Below are 18,678 nucleotides of genomic sequence, written 5' to 3' on the forward strand. Positions count from 1 at the left end.
ATATATATATATATATATATATATATATATATATATATATATATATATATATATATATATATATATATATATATATATATATATATATATATATATATATATATATATATATATATATATATATATATATATATATATATATATATATATATATATATATATATATATATATATATATATATATATATATATATATATATATATATATATATATATATATATATATATATATATATATATATATATATATATATATATATATATATATATATATATATATATATATATATATATATATATATATATATATATATATATATATATATATATATATATATATATATATATATATATATATATATATATATATATATATATATATATATATATATATATATATATATATATATATATATATATATATATATATATATATATATATATATATATATATATATATATATATATATATATATATATATATATGTGTGTGTGTGTGTGTGTGTGTGTGTGTGTGTGTGTGTGTGTGTGTGTGTGTGTGTGTGTGTGTGTACATATATATATATATATATATATATATATATATATATATATATATATATATATATATATATATATATATATATATATATATATATATATATATATATATATATAAAAAATCTACCTCCAGGCCAACTTTCATCTGATAAACCGTTTATTTCTCCTTTACCTATATGCACATTTGTATCTACATGTGTACATCTATTTGCACATGTATATTTACATGTGATACATGACCTGGTCCAGTCATAAGTCTACCCTAAAGACAGCTTTCCTCCTCACCCAAGTCCTAGAGCTACAATGACGTGTATCTCTCGTACGACACCCACAACGATGACGTACGACGTACCAAAGAAAATGGGAACAATCAGAATTTTCAAATTTCCTTGGCTTGCGACAACGTATGCTACGCTAACGATTAACTATGTCGGACGATGTTGGGCGATGTTGAACTATGTTTTTTGTGTTTTTTTACTACGACGTCCCCGACGATCGTAGGAGGGCTGTCGCCAGCAGCAATTACGTCATTTTAACGGTGTTTGGGCTGTCGTAAGATGTCGTGAATCAAGTCGTGCGTTAACATGGCGATATCATACGATGTCGTGATGTTGTTGTTGTCACACGACATCGAAGAAGCATTAGACAATCGAGCGCTACATTTGAATGTCGGGAAGAGTCACGACAAGCAAAGCCATTTCATCGGCTATACGATGACGTTATGACAGATACGATGTCGTACGTGCTGCTAACGGCACCCTTCGACATCGAACGAGTCATAAATCATTGAAATACTGAGTTACGACTGGTCTTTGAACATAAGTTTAGCAGTAACGCCGGAAAACGTTGCCAGTAGAATCGTCGTTACCAGTGTGACCGCTCTTGCGTTGTCACCAGTTAAAAAAAAAAAAAAAAAAAAAAAAAAAGCGGTTCACACCGTGCTCTCAAGATGGTTAACCCACCGAAAATGATGGGACAAAGGGAAGGCATGATGGGTATGATGTCCCAGACATTGCAGGCCCATTGAACATGAGTATGGAGGGGCCGCCTCCGACACCGGGGAGTGAACATGCATCCACCTTCAGATCCCACGAAGGTAGACGTCCTTCGTTTTGCGTGTCCTTCTTGCACTGAAATACTTCCAATTGTTACGACAGTCGTATGCAATCGCAGAAAACTGGCCTGTACGATCGTCGGGGGCGTCGTAGTAAGAAAAAAAAAGAAAGAAAAAAAGCTGTAGTGTGACCCCAGCAATTCCCTAAATGGAACTTGTTTTGACGCTCGGCCTGGCTCTTGTGCGCTCCATTTGGCACAAACGACTCGTCCATAAAACAGCTTAATTTATAATTAACAACAACTCTCATCTCTCTGTTGGTTAAGAATTCTCATATCCAATGCAATATTTTTTTCCTCATATCCCTAAGTTTAACAATTTTCGAAACAAAAACTCATGCATAACTACATCACATGTCAATTAAAGATATTAAACTTCACTTGTGATTGTGAAATACAGGGAAGAACACCAGATAAGAGCCTGTAGTCCTGCGTTACGCGGTTAGGGATGGTCCGTTACTCCAAATCCAGAACATAAACAAGACTAGTAGCAGCACGTTTGTACCAGGCAGTGTACCCATTCACTCACCATCTCCCCGGAACAGCTGATGGCGGTGTGTATGCACCAGGCTAGTACTTCAAATGGTGTGACATCGTGAAATCTTTCACATATGTAAAGGGAAATACATAAATCATTACGCAATAAGGCTATTCTCTTTGTGTAAGTGTGAAAGATGACTTGATAAAGTGAAAAATGTCCAGTAGTTTAGTAACATTATAGGCTGTGGCACCGCAGCTTGTAAGGCCCACCCAAATCCCCGACAACAAAAATGTAAAGGTCAAGTTTAACTATAGCACCTTATTTTTCTTACTATGTCCTTCCAGACCTTCACAAAATTCAATGTATACATATAATACAATATTATGAATGGAAGAATACCACAAACCCTCTACCCTCAACAAGTTAAGAAAGTGGAAATGCATAATTTTCGTGGGAGGGGTAGGTGAAACGAAAACTAATATTCTCCAAAGAGTAAATTATCACAATCACCTAAAACATGCCAAATATGTGACCAGAATCACTTCAAACACACCCATATGCAACAGTAAAGCACATTCTGCAATAATAAAAACATACAATTTAATTGAAATTCTACTCTACATCGGATAAATATCAGTTCCGTGCTTTACATAATCTAATCTAATTTTGGAGAATTTATTAGGAAAGAATCATTAAAGTCCCACAGTCAGAATTAAAACTTAACATTTGATACAGTAATTTTATAAATGCCCAAAATTGTTACACATCAATGCCTGTTAAAATCATGAAGCACATATTGAGGCCACCATGGTGCAGCAGGACCACATGTGTTTTGGGGACTGAGTGGTCCTTAGGCAAATGTTTTTGAATCATAGCCACAGCCAAAAAATAGAAAGGGCATTCACTTCTGGGAATGGCATCTAGGAATTATTGCAGTTTCAACCAATACACCATGCATAATGATACACATTCTAACAGTCTAGATCACACTTCTACCAGCATTTCTAACCACATTTTACCCCATCAGAAATAAATAATGTTAGGTTAGGTTACCACACGTATCTATACACATTCTCACAGTCTAGATCACACTTCTATGAGGATGTCCAGCCCCATTTTATCCTATCAGAAATTAATAATAAGGTTAGGTTAGGTTTTTCAAGACGTATCCAAGCTTGTTAGACAGGGAAAAAGAAATATAAGATGGCGTATATTGATTGAAACTGCAAATTTACCAGTGTCTATATGTTAAATCCAAAGTACTTCATTAGGAAGCACTATTCTAACTTTAATTAAAAAAAAAAAAGGACATAAAACCAAAAGAAAATAAATTGGTAAATAAAATAAAATATTTGAAATATACAGCATGATAGAATTTTCATATTAAGAATGCATTTCCATATGTACTTGAACTTTGATACACATTTGTCAGCTTCTCATTAGGAAATACTACACTACTTAGCTAGTTTGAGATACATTAAGATTTATGTTAACAGCATTTGATCTTATAGATATTCTTGTATCTCAGGATGTGACATGAATAAGTATAACCTGCAGAGGGTCTGACAGCAAAATGGCTGGCGTGGCAAGAAGATTCTCCCGAGTAGTCTTGGGGATATCAGGTGGTGTGGACAGTGCTGTGGCTGCTCTTCTCCTCAAGAAAAAAGGTAAAATTATATCAGTTAATTAATGCCTTTCACTTTATTAAGTTGTACCATTTGAAATGATTTTTTGCTGTCTGTGTAGTATGAATTTTTCTGATTTTTTTTTTTTTTTTTTTTTTTTTTTTTTTTTTTAATGTAGGGAAGAGGGCCAGCCAAGAGCAAAAAAAAAGAAAGTTAGAAAAAAGCCCACTTGAGCGCTGGCTCTCCAAAGAGTACAAAAAGTGCCAAAACCGTCAGCCAAAATTAGGGGAGCAAATGCCTCGATACCTCCCTCTTAAAAGAAGACAAGTTGTAGGAATTCGGAAATACAGATGCAGGGAGAGAGTTCCAGAGTTTACCAGTGAAAGGGATGAATGATTGAGCATACTGGTTAACTCTTGCATTAGAGAGTTGGACAGAATAGGGATGAGAGGAAGAAGAAAGCTTTGTGCAGCGTGGCCGGAGGAGGGAGGCATGCAGTTACCATGAAAATAGCGATAAAATATAGAAAGGGATGCAACATTTCGGCAGTGAGAAAGAGACTGAAGACAGTTAGTCAGAGGAGGGGAGTTGATGAGACGAAGAGCTTTCGATTCCACCCTATCAAGCAAAGCTATGTGACTGGAACCCCCCCAAACATGTGAAGAGTACTCCATACAGGGACGGATAAGGCCCTTATACAGAGTAAGCAGTTGGAGGGGCGAGAAAAACTGGCGGAGACGCCTTTGAACACCTAATTTCATAAAAGCTGTTTTAACAAGAGATGAGATGTGAAGTTTCCAGTTAAGATTATGAGCAAAGGACAGACCGAGGATATTCATTGTGGAAGAGGAGGGAGACAATTGAGTGTCATTGAAGAAGAGGGGATAGTTGTCTGGAAGGTTGTGTCGAGTTGATAGATGGAGGAATTGAGTTTTTGAGGCATTGAAAACTACTAGATTTTCTCTGCCCCAATCGGAAATTTTAGAAAGATCGGAAGTCAGGCGTTCCGTGGCGTCCCCGTGTGATCTGTTAATTTCCTGAAGGGTTGGACGTCTCTGAAAGAACGTGGAAAGATGTAGGGTGGTATCATCAGCGTAGGAGTGGATAGGGCAAGAAGTTTGGTTAAGAAGGTCATTAATGAATAATAGAAAGAGAGTGGGTGATAGGACAGAACCCTGAGGAACACCACTATTAATAGGTTTAGGAGAAGAACAGTAGCCGTCTACCACAGCAGCAATAGAGCATTCGGAAAGGAAACATGAGATAAAGTTGCAGAGAGAAGGATAGAAGCCGTAAGAGGGCAGTTTTGAAATCAAAGCTTTATGCCAGACTCTATCAAAAGCTTTTGATATGTCTAACGCAACAGCAAAAGTTTCACCGAAATCTCTAAAAGAGGATGACCAAGACTCAGTAAGGAAAGCCAGAAGATCACCAGTAGAGCGACCTTGACGGAAGCCATAGTGGCGATCAGACAGAAGATTGTGAAGTGACAGATGTTTGAGAATCTTCCTATTCAGGATAGATTCAAAAACTTTAGACAAGCATGAGATTAAAGCTATAGGATGGTAGTTAGAGGGGTTAGAACGGTCACCCTTTTTAGGAACAGGCTGAATGTAGGCGAACTTTCAGCAGGAAGGAAAGGTAGAAGTCGATAGACAAAGTTGGAAGAGTTTGGCCAGGCAAGGTGCAAGCACAGAAGCACAGTTTTTGAGAACAATAGGAGGGACCCCATCAGGTCCATAAGCCTTCCGAGGGTTTAGGCCAGCAAGGGCATGGAAAACATCATTACGAAGAATTTTGATTGTAGACATGAAATAGTCAGAGGGAGGAGGAGAGGGAGGGACAAGCCCAGAATCATCCAAGGTGGAGTTGTGAGCAAAGGTTTGAGAAAAGAGCTCAGCTTTAGAGACAGAAGAGATGGCAGTGGTGCCATCAGGATGAAATAAAGGAGGGAAAGATGAAGAAGTGAAGTTATTTGAGATGTTTTTGGCTAGATGCCAGAAGTCACGAGGAGAGTTTAAGTTTGAAAGATTTTGACATGCCTTGCACCATCTGGGAGTGTTTCCTAAATGGCTAACTACAACAAATCCTTCATGTTTACTTATCCTAACACTTCCTTGTTTGTCATAATGCTTGGGCTCTTTTACGTCTTTCACACATATAGGCCTACTTCTTTACCCTACAGTGACTGCCTTTCCCTCCCCTCCAATTAGCAACTTCAGCCTGACTTACATACAATTCCTTTACAAACTGTTTTTTTATATCCTCTCAGATGTCTTGCATTTACTGTTTACATATAATGGATTAACTGCTTTAAATAAAAACAAATTGGCTAAGTATGTACAGTCAACCCTCGGCTATCGCGACTTCGGCTATCGGGTTTTATTGCTATCATGCACCCATGAAAAGCTGCTAAAATTTCATTATCGCGATCTCAGATGCCTGCTATCGCGCGCCCAGCCATGACATCACGGAATATCTGAGCACTCATTGGCCAAAACCGCCTTTCCGCCAAGATCAATTCAGCTATCGCGTTTTCGGCTATGGTGCGGCTATTTCGGCCCCAATTGGGTGCGATAGCCGATGGTTAAGTGTATATATCAATAAGTAAATGCAGTTCATTGTTCATTTATTTGTTTCATTTTCTTTAGATGAGAAAAAAGTGAAAATGCTTAATTATGTGTAAATGCTAAAAAAGAAAAAAGTGTGCTCATCTTTTATCTCTACTGCCAGATATGTTTTTCATAATGTACAAGGCGGGAAGTATTGTTACTCTGGAACTCCCGCCCTGCTTCTGTATTTCCATCTTTTTATGGAGATTTCAAGATGACATATAAACCATTCTTTTGGCTAACTCTCTTGGGCTTCCTCAGTGATTGACTCTAAATGGGCATTTTTGTTTTGTTGTTTTTGTTGCCCTTGGCTAGATTTCCCTCTTACATTAAAAAATTATAATCAAAATTTGATATTATATGTGAGCAATTAGGCATGAGGTTAAATATTTTAGCTTTCATTGCTTTATTTTCATGATTGAATAGAAAAACAACTTTTTATGGGTGTTTTCCGAGGAAGTTAGCTAAATCTGTGATGTTTGTTTGTAAAGGAATAAGAATGCTTACACTTACATTTAATATACAGTACAGGGATGCATGTGAAAGGAGATTATTACTGCAATGCAATAGTCTCTGATGTATGGTTATTGTTAATTAGGTTTAAACATATGAATGCCTTTGCTTAGGAATTTTCTTTTCTCTAATTCCCACCAAAAACTTTAAAATCTTTGTATATTCGTGGTTTAGATCAGGTTTTCCCAAAGTGGATGGTACTGCCCCTCATTGTGGGCATTGTAAGGATCCATGGGGGCAGTAGTGAAAAGGGGATGGAAGAGGTGAGCCAGTAGGACATCACAACCAATCCAAAAATATTCTTGTACAGTGAATTTCAAATTTTGGTGTTAATGAATCTAAAGACGTTTTGTTATTAACAATGTCCATACATCAGCAATAGAACAATCTTCAAACTGTATTAGTGCAATTACTGTTTTTTTTTTTTTTTATCCAAGGGAAGAAGTTGGCCAAGGGCAACAAATAGTTAAAAAAAAAAAAAAAAAAAAAAAAAAAGCCCACTTGAATGCCACTTCCCATAAAGATCAAAATAGCATTAGTCAAAAGTCAGGGACAAATGTCTTGAAACCTCTGTCTTCAAAGAAGTCAAGTCATAGGAAGATGAAAATACAGAAACAGGGAGTGAGTTCCAGAGTTTACCAGAGAAAGGTATGAATGAATGAGAGTTAACTCTTGCATTAGAGAGTTGGACAGAATAGGGATGAGAGAAAGAAGAATGCCTTGTGCAGCGAGGCTGCAGGAGGAGGGGAGGCATGCAGTTAGCAACATCAGTAGAGCAGTTAGCATGAAAATAGTGGTAAATTATAGCAAGAGATGCAACATTTTGGCAGTGAGAAAGAGGCTGAAGACAGTCAGTCAGAGGAAGGGAATTGAGACAAAAAGTTTTTGATTGCACCCTATCTTATAAAACTGTGTGGGTGGAATCCCTCAAACATGTGAAGAGTACTCCATACAAGGACAGATAAGGTCTTTGTACAGAGTTATAGTAAAACTAAATCATACTGACCCGTTGGGTGAGGTGGATAATCCGTGCGAAACTGCCATATCTCTCATTACTTCAAGGAAAACGGAATAACTATTCTTTATTCAGTTTAATGCATGACTTTGCTAAGAATTATAAAAGATTTTGAAAAATGGTATGTAGGACAAGACATGAAGATAACATAAGTAAATTAAATACAGTAAAGGTCACGGTTATAAAAGTAAAAATGAGGCTGATAATTTACCTAATATTTACTATTATGTCCTCTCAGATACCCAGTGTAATATAATGAGTGGGAAAAGAAACGCTGATAAGATTGTGGTGCTGTGGTGCATATCTTATTTGCACTGGAACAAATCCTCTTCACCAGCTGCATCTGCTGTCCTCTTCCTCACTTGATTTGTGGGTAAAAGGTGGTCCTTGCAAGCTTTTTCTTTTAAGAAATATCTATTAATTCTGTAGACAAACTCCTTGGTCTGGCTGTACAACACACAGTAAGATAGGGAAGCGTCAGTGTGTCCTTCCATCATGGTGACCAGATGAGAAGTGAGTCGATTTGCACCTGTGTGGTGACCTGACTCCCCTTCCTCCAGGGAAAAATCCCGCCTCGGGTCGAGTGACAACGTCGCCCAACCTGATATGCCACATCATCATACATGTACATGTAATACCTTCATTTGATTTGGTATATAACACTTATTTGTATCACCTACTATTTAATGAAGTAGTCAGAATATTCTCAGAATGCCATTTGTTGATACTATGATTAAAGAACCGTGAGTAGTATATGCTGAATGTTTTGATTGGAAATCCGCCAGAATGGCAAACAACACCCTACGGGTCAGTACAGTTTAGTTTTACTATAGTAGTTGGACGGGCATGGAAAACTGGGAGAGACGCCTCAGAATATCTAACTGTATAGAAGCTGTTTTACCAAGAGATGAGATGTGAAGATTATGAGTAAAGGCTAGACCAAGGATATTCAGTGTAGAAGAGGGGGACAGTTGAGTGTCATTGAAGAAGAGGGGATAGGTGTCTGGAAGGTTGTGTCAAGTTGATAGATGGAGGAATTGAATTTTTGAGGCACTGAACACTACTAACTTTTTTCTGCCCCAATCATAAATCTTAGAAAGATCAGATGTTCTGTGGTGTTCCTGCCTAATCTGTTGACTTTCTGAAGGGTTCATTGTCTGAAAGGATGTGGAAAGATGTAGGATGGTATCATCAGCATAGGAGTGGATAGGGCAAGAAATTTGATTTAAGATCATTAATGAATAATAGAAAAAGAGTGGGTGACAGGACAACACTGAGGAACACCACTGTTAATAGATTTAGTAGAAGAAAAGTGGCTGTTTACCACAGCTGCAATAGAGCGGTCGGAAAGGAAACTTGAGATAAAGTTGCAGAGATAAGGATAGAAACCATATGAGGCTAGTTTTGAAATCAAAGCTTTGTGCCAGACTCTATCAAAAGCTTTTGATATGTCCAATGCGACAGCAAAAGTTTCACCGAAATCTCTAAAAGAGGATGACCAAGACTCAGTAAGGAAAGCAAGAAGATCACCAGTAGAGCATCCCTGATGGAAGCCATACTGGCTATCAGAAAGAAGATTGTGAAGTGACTGATGCTTAATCTATCCTTTTGAGGATAGATTAAAAAACTCAAGACAAGCAAGAGATTAAAGCTATAGGGCAATAGTTTGAGTGATTAGAACAGTCACTCTTTTTTGGAACAGGCTGAATGTAGGCAAATTTCCATCAAGAAGGAAAGGCAGAAGTCGATAGACATAGTTGAAAGAGTTTAGCCAGGCAAGGTGCAAGCACAAAAGCACAATTTTTGAGAACAATAGGAGGGACCCTTCAGGTCCATAAGCCTTTTGAGGGTTTAGGCCAGCAAGGGCATGGAAAATATCATTACAAAGAACTTTGATTGAAGGTATGAAATAGTCAGAGGAAGGAGGAGAGGGAGGGACTGCCCAGAATTATCCAAGGTGGAGTTTTTAGCAACAGTTTGAGGGAAGAGTTCAGCTTTAGAGACATGAGATGACAATGGTGCCATCAGGATGAAATAAAAGAGGAAAAGATGAAGTAAAGTTATTGGAGATGTTTTTGGCTGGATGCCAGAAGTCTTGAGAGGGGAGTTGAAGTTTGGAAGATTTTGACATTTTCTATTTATGAAGGAGTGTTTGGCAAGTTTAAGAACAGATTTGGCATGAATTTGGTCAGAAATATAAAGTACATGAGATTCAGGTGATGGAAGAGTCAAGTACCATTAGAGTCATGATTATTTAACTTTCTGCTTCTGTAATGGACATGAAGGGATCATGTACAGACTCAAAAATTGAGAGGTAGTGGTAGAAATGATCACTCATTCTTACTGTAACTCATAGCTAGTGAAGGTGTGTTTCAAGTTATTCATAGTTGGATTTGGTTTGTGTCTGTTTGGGTAAGGGGGCTCCAGTGGTGTGAGTGGGAGTCAAGATGGCAGCAGTCAAAAATTGTTTTGGAACCACTGGTTTAGATGACATTGTTTCATGACTAAACATATTAAGAAAAAAGTATGTATGCTGTTCTTAGCACTCTAGTATATGAATTTCACAAATTGAAATATTTACTTTTGCAATATTAATTTCATTTATATAATGTTGTAATACCAGTGTGTCATAATCATCAGGATATGAAGTGACAGGGTTGTTTATGCGTAACTGGGACGAGAGGGATGAAAGGGGACACTGCAATGGAGATGCTGATGCAGAGGATGCTGAATGGGTGTGCCGCAAATTGGATATTCCTTTCCATGAAGTGAATTTTGTTAAGGAGTATTGGAATGATGTTTTTATGTGAGTATTGTTAGAATAATTTTTAGTACCTAATGCCTTAAGGAATAAGTATTATGTGTTTTAATAATACAATATCTAGACTTTTCATGATCATAATGTAGTCAGTGTTAGCACAGCCAAATCATGTGCTTTATGTCTTTATGATGATAGATTATAATTGTATTTAACTTTGACAAAATTGGAAAGTCTGACATGAAGCACTGTAGTTACTTTACTAAAAAGGCTCTCATGCTTCTCCTTCTGTATTTACATACCTACATAGGATAAAGTTAGGAAAGTAGTAGGGTCATTAGAATATATGATAGATTATAAAGATATGTAAAAAAATAAAACAAAAGAAAATTTACAGGCACTTTAAGGAAATTTGTTGCATCACCCCAAACTCTACATTTATTGACCAGTCTCAACCTCTCATTCAGTATTACAATATAATCTCACAGATCATCAACACAGATAATTCAGGATCCCTCTTAGCTGTTTTGTCCTCGACCTTCCATCTAAAAAGATAGAAATTGTAAGAAAAAATATTCTAGTAAGATTCATATGTTTAGGTTCATTCTTCAGTACTTTCACTTAGACTTGTACTCACATTTTCACTTCATCTTGCAAGAATGCTTTTGCATGTTTGTTTTTGTATTCATACTTACTGTGGACCCTTGGACTTAGAACATAATTCGTTCCAGAAGGCTGTTCCAAGTCCAAAACCATTTTTCCATAGGAAACAATGTAAATCACTTTAATCTCTTCCAAGACCTTAGATTTTTACCTAGGTAAATAAGAATTGAACTATGTAAAACTAAAATCAATATTATTTACCTTTTGGTGGCAAGCTACATGACACATGGAGACGATAGTGTGGGAGGCTTGGCAGTACATAATGTACTATTACAGATGGTTATTTCTGGATGATCTTTGCATTTGAGGCTGTTCCAGGTAGGGACACCTGGCTAACACATAGCAGTCCAGAAAGTTTAATGTCTAAGTTACAAATACTGTGTGGGCAACACAATGTATTAGTTCAGCCAGATACAGAATAACAAGGGTGGAGTGTATGAGAGTGTATGGGGGTGAAACACTACCAACAAATGAGAGAGATGCTGATGCATCTCAGCGTTACCAAGGCAAGCAGGAAAACATGAGAGTGCGGGCACAAGGCATATACTTTAGCACAATACAGTGCCATTGTAATGATAATAATAATGATAATGAAAACAAGTGAATGGCCACCATCACAAGGCTACACCAGTAATGTAAATAATTTTAACCCATTCCAAATTTTTGCCTAAATAAATAAGAATTGAACTATGTAAAATCATTGCTTTTAGGTGTTGAGCTTCATGGTGAGTGTCACTTAACCAGGTATTAAGAATATACTGGGTTGTAGCAACACTACCATTAGCATAGTCAGTTAGTCCTCTATGGATTCTTTTGTTTCATGTCTGTTACACCTTGTCACTACAGTAGTTATGAAATATTTTTGTTAGTTACAAGATCAGTGTACTTATGTGAAATATTACTCAACCATCCTACCTGGTTAAGTGACACTGGTCAAATGAAAAACTATTCAAATGTCCTGACCCCAGCTGGGAATAAGAGGAAGACCACAACACAGAATCAAAACAAAGCGGCAACTGATGTTTACCTCCCACCAACAACACCACCCTTGTAGCGAGGGTAGGAACAGTTGGCCTTCCTTGACATAAGGCTTTATTCAGCGAAAGGACAATTTAGGTCTTATGGGATGAAGCGCTAAATCCAATCTGACGTATCATTGGGGACTGCAGGCCAGTAATGAACGCATCACGGATGGATTCTTGATTATAAGTATCAGAGGTGACAGCATTAAATCTGCAGTCCTTCGACAACAACTTCAGAGAGTGAAAAACTGATCGATTGATTTGCCACTCACTTGCTTCCTGGTCGCTAATTGATGTCTGGCGAAGATCACGTTTGTAGATTTCACATACACTGCTTTCAATACCTCTATGGCGTCGGTGTAGCTCTGGCAGTTGGAGATGTGGTTGTAGACTGAAGGAGAGACGTGGTTACGAGTAGTTTCAGTTTATCAGGAGCCGATTCTTCGCCCAAGCTGTCCAAGAAGTTCGTAAATGTGCAATACCAATGCTCCCATTCAGTCGGCGTCGTGTCTTGTGAGCCATCAAAGCGATCAGGAGGTAGAAGTTTTTCCATCACTGGATGAGGTGAAGCAGAGGAAGAGTTTCGCTGAATAAACTGTAGCGAGGGTAGGAACAGTTGGCCTTCCTTGACATAACGCTTTATTCAGGGAAACAACAACTAAAGTCTTATGGGATGGAGCGCTAAATCCGATCTGCTTCTTATATGAATGAAATAATGAAGCAGTCGAATGAGGCTACGAAGGTAGTGTTACCTTACAGAACGAGACTTTAAATGAAGTGCTTCGAATACAATAATGCTTTCCCGGATATAAACCAACACATTCTCCCCTTCTTATTAAACAAACCTCACATATCATACAAATAATTCATACATATACAAATAAACATACAGTAAAGTCCCGGGTTACGTCGGTCTCAAGTTACGTCAAACTCGTAGTTACGTCAGTCCACTATAAGGCAATTTAAGATTAAAAAAATTGAAAATTTATAAATCGTAAAGTGCGGGATTTATTGTTATTGTTGGTGGTTGCCCGCCACACCACCCACCTCATGCTTAAATACAATAACACCCTGCCCCAGTTCCACCACACCATTGCCCCTGGTAAGAGTGTTATCCTACTTCTGCGTTTACTGACTCAAGTTCTTAGTATCTTGCTCAATGGCACCAAAGAGAAAACTTCTTAGTGACAGCAGTGATGCTAAGAAAAGGAAAACCATTACGCTACAAGAAAAAGAGGACATAATTAAAAGACATGAGAAGGGAGGCAGCAGCTGTGTGTGAGGGAGGGAAGAAGAAAATGGGAAGCCTGTTACCATGACAATGGGGAGGTTGACGACCTTGGGGGCTCACACACCCATCACAACAATAACAACTCCGGAGCCTTCACCTAGGCCACACGACACTCGCAGCTGACTTGCACCATCTGCGCCTGTCTGCTGATCCCTATTGCCCTATCCTATTGTATTTCCTGTCCCGCTGCCCACGCTTCTACTCCCACCGCACTGCACTACGCTCCTAGCTGTCCGCCCTGGGCGTCACAACATTTGACCTGCCCACCCTCCTGGCGGCCTCAGGTGTCCACCCCTCTCGGCAACCTGCAGTCCTTCGCATTTGTGGTCCTAATCAACAACAAAAACTAGCTTGTGTTTCATATTCCTACATAGTTGTAAATAATATAACAATATAACCTTTAACTTACCTGAATGACCATAAACAATGATTGGTTGAAAACTCGATAAAATGCTTTGAAATGTACAGAAACTCGAGTTACGTACAAAATTGACTTACGTCATGTTTCAGGAATGTAACTCTGACGTAAACCGAGACCTTACTGTACAGTTACTCAGGTACTCATTGCCTACATAACCAACAAATACAATTATGAATATGTTAACCTATCTACAGGTTTTCTGAGTCTTGTAGATCGACAAAGTTGTTCAGGTATTCTAAGTGGCTCAGTGTCCATAACATCAGTGGGAGTCTTAGTTTCTTGGTTTAGAATGCCTGGGGATTCGCTCTGGTTCACATCATCTGCGTCCAGACAGGAGGGATGCTGGGGTTTCTCTTTGGCAGGCAAAGGTAGAGGCGTCTTAGCAGTCTGGCCTCTAGGGGTAGGTGCCAGATCATCAGTCGAAACTGTAGATTCCCTGCCATCAGGAAAGCAAACCTTTGCATAATGGGGAGTGGCACTCACGAGGTCGACATCTTCTACAAGAGGATCAGATTTGGAGTTCCGAACAAATATACGTAAAAGTACAGGTCCGGGGGATGTCAGTCAAGAAGGGAGAGAATAGCCATTGGACGATTTCCTATGAAAAGAGAACAGTCTCTCATGGGGTATCTGATTAGTAGCAGTGCAAAGAAGAGATCGGATTGAATGGAGGGCATGATCTAAAACTAGTTTCCACTGAGATTCATGAAGCTTATGAGATCTGATTGCTAACTTAACAGCTTTCCATATGACTCCATTCTCTCTCTCGCACTGAGCGTTTCCCTGGGGATGATATGGAGTTGAATGAGTCATAATAATACCATGTTCCATGAGAAACTGTTGAACTTCTCGTGACATAAACTGTGCTCCCCTGTCTGAGTGAACAGAAGAAGGATACCTAAACAATGAGAAGATCTTGTGGAAACAGGAAATTACGGTCTGCGCAAACATGTCTTGACAAGGAATGGCAAAGGGAAATCTAGAGTATTCCTCAATGGCTGTAAATATATACCTACTTGTTTCGAGTACAGGATGGTTTAGGACCCATGAAGTCTATAGATAATCTGTCAAAACAATGCAAAGCTTTAATAAGTCTGGCTTTCAGCGTTCTAAAGAATTTAGGTTTCAACTCTGAACAAATAGAAAATTGATTACAGACTCTCTTCACATCCTCCAAGGAGAAAGGCAAATTCTTAGTTCTGACAAAATGAAAGAGTCTCTTAAATCCTGGGTGACAAAGTGAAACATGTATATCTTCAAGTGAGGTGGATGAAGTGGCTGAAGCATTGAAGCAGGCTTGAGACAGAGTGTCACAAGGGATGTTATCAAGACCAGGGCGGTAGTGAATGTCAAAGCAGTACTCTGAGAGTTCTAATCTCCAACACATAATTTTGTTGTTCTTGATATTAGAAGAGTGTTTTATATTAAACATAAAAGACACAGCTTGTTGGTCAGTCAAGATTGTGAATCTCCTTCCCAAAAGAAACAACCTCCACTTATGCAAAGCTTCTATAACTGACATAGCCTCCCTTTCCACAGCAGGTTGTCGCTTTTCAGATGGAGTCAGAGTCCTTGAAAAGAAAGCCACAAGTTTACCCAACTGGGAGAGGGTAGCGGCCAGTGAGGTACCGGAAGCATCAGTCTCTACTAGCAAAGGCAAATCCTCATTAAATGCTGTAACAGAAGCTTGGCATATTTCATCTTTTAGTTCGTAGAAACACTTGGCAGCTGAATCGTCTAAGGGAAAGTTATCAGATTTCAAGAGAGGTTGAATCCTATTCGAGTAATTAGAGATCCACTGCGAGTAGTATGACAGCAATCCTAGTGTGCGTTTCAAAGAAGGTGCGTTAGTAGGGATAGGCAACTCTGTAAGGGGTCTCAGACGTTCCGGGTCTGGACTAAGTTTACCATCGGAGATTAAGTACCCTAGGTAGTTAATTGTTCTCAAACTGTACTTACACTTGTCTTCATTTAAAGTGAGTTTGTATTTTGAAGCAATTTCTTTGAAACGGGCAAGATTGCTATCATGTTCTTCTTGGTTATTTCCACATACTATAACATCATCAATGTAGGCATAAGTAGAGACCAAGTTATTATCATTTATTAATTGAGTAATGACTCTTTGGAATACTGCAACGGAATTAGTGAAACTGAAAGGAATGCGGTTGTATTGGTACAGCTGCCGATCAGCCTCAAAGGCGGTACGTATACGCTTTCTTATTATCCCTGAGAGGAATTTGGTAGTAAGCGCTCTTGAGATCCAACTTACTAAATACCCTATATTTAGCAAGATCGTGTACCATTTCACTAATTCGAGGGAAAGGATAAGCGTCTGATTGTGTGAAACGATTAATGGTAGTAGAATAATTAACAACCATGCGTTTTCTATGCCTCTCGTCTTTCGTAACAAGCACCTGAGCTCGCCAAGGAGACTGACTTTCCTCGATTATTTCTTTCTCTAGTGAAGATCTCGCTTCATTCCGAATGAAGTCTCTATCTAATATACTGTACTGGCGACTAGGTGAAGAGATTGGCTTACAATCACTCGTTAAATTTGGGAATAATGAAGGAGGATTTATTAACATTGCGTTAACACCACATACTATAAGTTTCTGCTTAGGACCTTGCAAATTGAACTCCACTGACTTATACATCTCCATGAAATCTTGTCCTAAAATTTCCTTAGCACATAACTAGGGAAGCACCGAGAATTTGAAGTGAGGGTAACTGAAGTTTTGAACCTCCAAATCAGTGACACAATGCCCTAGAGTTGTAGAAGTATCAGATGAGGCTAAAACTATTTGTTCCTTGGAAGACTTTATAGGAACCTCCAATAATTCAGTGACACAAGGATGCGAGAAACTGGACGTACTCCCACTATCAACAAGAGCAGTCATACTAACACCATTGACTCTTACGTTCATCGTGGTGCGGTGTGGAGGATCAGGCAACCCGGAAGCGCCGACGGTACTGGCCATAACTTCTTTTTGGGAGTAGGTAGTCTTGCGTGCTTTACAAACTTTGCCGATGTGACCCTTTTTTCCACACTTGAAGCAGTCAACATTCCTAGTGGGAAAGCTCTGGCGAGGGTGGCGGGAGTTCCCACAGAAGTAGCACACACTCTTGCTAGCAGCTGCACTGGTTTCTTCTGCCATCTCCACCTGAGGATCCACATTGCTACGTTTAGGAGGAGCAGAGATCGAAGAGGCAGATGAAATGTTGCCAAGCAAAGTAGGGGTCACATATATCTCTGCATTCAGCTGGGATGAATTTAGACTTCTTGCGAGATGCACAGCTTTGTCTAGGGTAAGACTGTCTTTCTCCAGCAGTCATTGACGTATCATTGGGGACTGCAGGCCAGTTATGAACGCATCACGGATGGATTCTTGATTATAAGTATCAGAGGTGACAGCTTTAAATCTGCAGTCCTTCGACAACAACTTCAGAGAGCGAAGAAACTGATCGATTGATTCGCCACTCACTTGCTTCCTGGTCGCTAATTGATGTCTGGCGAAGATCACATTTGTAGATTTCACATACACGGCTTTCAATACCTCTATGGCGTCGGTGTAGCTCTGGCATTTGGAGATGTGGTTGTAGACTGAAGGAGAGACGTGGTTCACGAGTAGTTTCAGTTTATCAGGAGCCGGTTCTTCGCCCAAGCTGTCCAAGAAGTTTGTGTCGTGTCTTGTGAGCCATCAAAGCGATCAGGACGTAGAAGTTTTTCCATCACTGGATGAGGTGAAGCAGAGGAAGAGTTTCGCTGAATAAATTGTAGCGAGGGTAGGAACAGTTGGCCTTCTTTGAGCGCTAAATCCGATCTGCTTCAAGTAGGCGCTGAGGATCTATATATCTTATATGAATGAGATAATGAACCAGTCGAATGAGGCTACGAAGGTAGTGTTACCTTAAAGAACGAGACTTTAAATGAAGAGTTTCGAATACAATAATGCTTTCCCAAATATAAACCACCACAACCCTCACCTGGATTTGCTGAATTGGCTGTCTGCAGATTGTTTTAGGTCTGAAATTTGTTCCAACACCAAGGGAAAATATCATTGAAATTTTTGTTCCAAGTCTGAGGGTCCATTGTATATGTGCATTTGTATTTACCTAATTATAGGCCTGAGCTCCACTTATGTATTTATGTTTCCATATTTATATTATTTGTTTAGTCATTCAAATATCTCTCCTTTTCAACTTTTTTTTGTCCTCAAATATATACATACTTTTTTCTTCTTTGTGTGTGTGTGTGTGTGTGTGTATTTACCTAGTTGTATTTACGTAGTTGTAGTTTTACAGGGCCTGGGCTTTATGCTCGTGTGGCCCCGTCTCCAATTTTTCTTTAAAACCATGCACACTTGTTGCTGACACCACTTCTTCACTCAAACTGTTCCACGTCTCAACACATCTTTGTGGGAAACTATATTTTTTAACATCTCTCAGACATCTTCCTTTCTCAGCTTTTTACTATGCAATCTTGTGCTTCGAATGTCATATTTTTCTCTCAGGATTAGTTTCTCATTATCCACTTGGTCCATTCTGTTGATCAATTTATAAACTTGTATCAGATCCCCTCTCTCCCTTCTCTGTTCCAGGGTTGGTAGATCCATAGCCTTTAGTC

General features: G+C 38.7%; 1 protein-coding gene across 8 annotated transcripts in view; it reads left to right on the top strand.

Annotated features, from left to right (window-relative positions):
- Window positions 1-2,060: 2,060 nt before the first annotated feature.
- Window positions 2,061-18,678, top strand: part of LOC123517572 (mitochondrial tRNA-specific 2-thiouridylase 1-like) — a 76,343-nt gene continuing 59,725 nt past the window's right edge. For 2 of the 8 annotated variants that reach the window (XM_045277806.1, XM_045277813.1), the window contains exons 1-3: window positions 2,061-2,207; window positions 3,663-3,801; window positions 10,540-10,705. In XM_045277806.1, coding sequence (XP_045133741.1) covers window positions 3,708-3,801; window positions 10,540-10,705 — 260 coding nt within the window. In that variant the 5' untranslated portion in view covers window positions 2,061-2,207; window positions 3,663-3,707. Of the gene's footprint in view, window positions 2,315-3,662; window positions 3,802-10,539; window positions 10,706-18,678 lie in introns of all 8 variants that reach the window. The other 6 variants (XM_045277809.1, XM_045277812.1, XM_045277810.1 and 3 more) reach the window with 6 other exon arrangements.

The sequence above is a fragment of the Portunus trituberculatus genome, chromosome 42, assembly GCF_017591435.1.
Source record: "Portunus trituberculatus isolate SZX2019 chromosome 42, ASM1759143v1, whole genome shotgun sequence".
NCBI lineage: Eukaryota > Metazoa > Arthropoda > Malacostraca > Decapoda > Portunidae > Portunus > Portunus trituberculatus.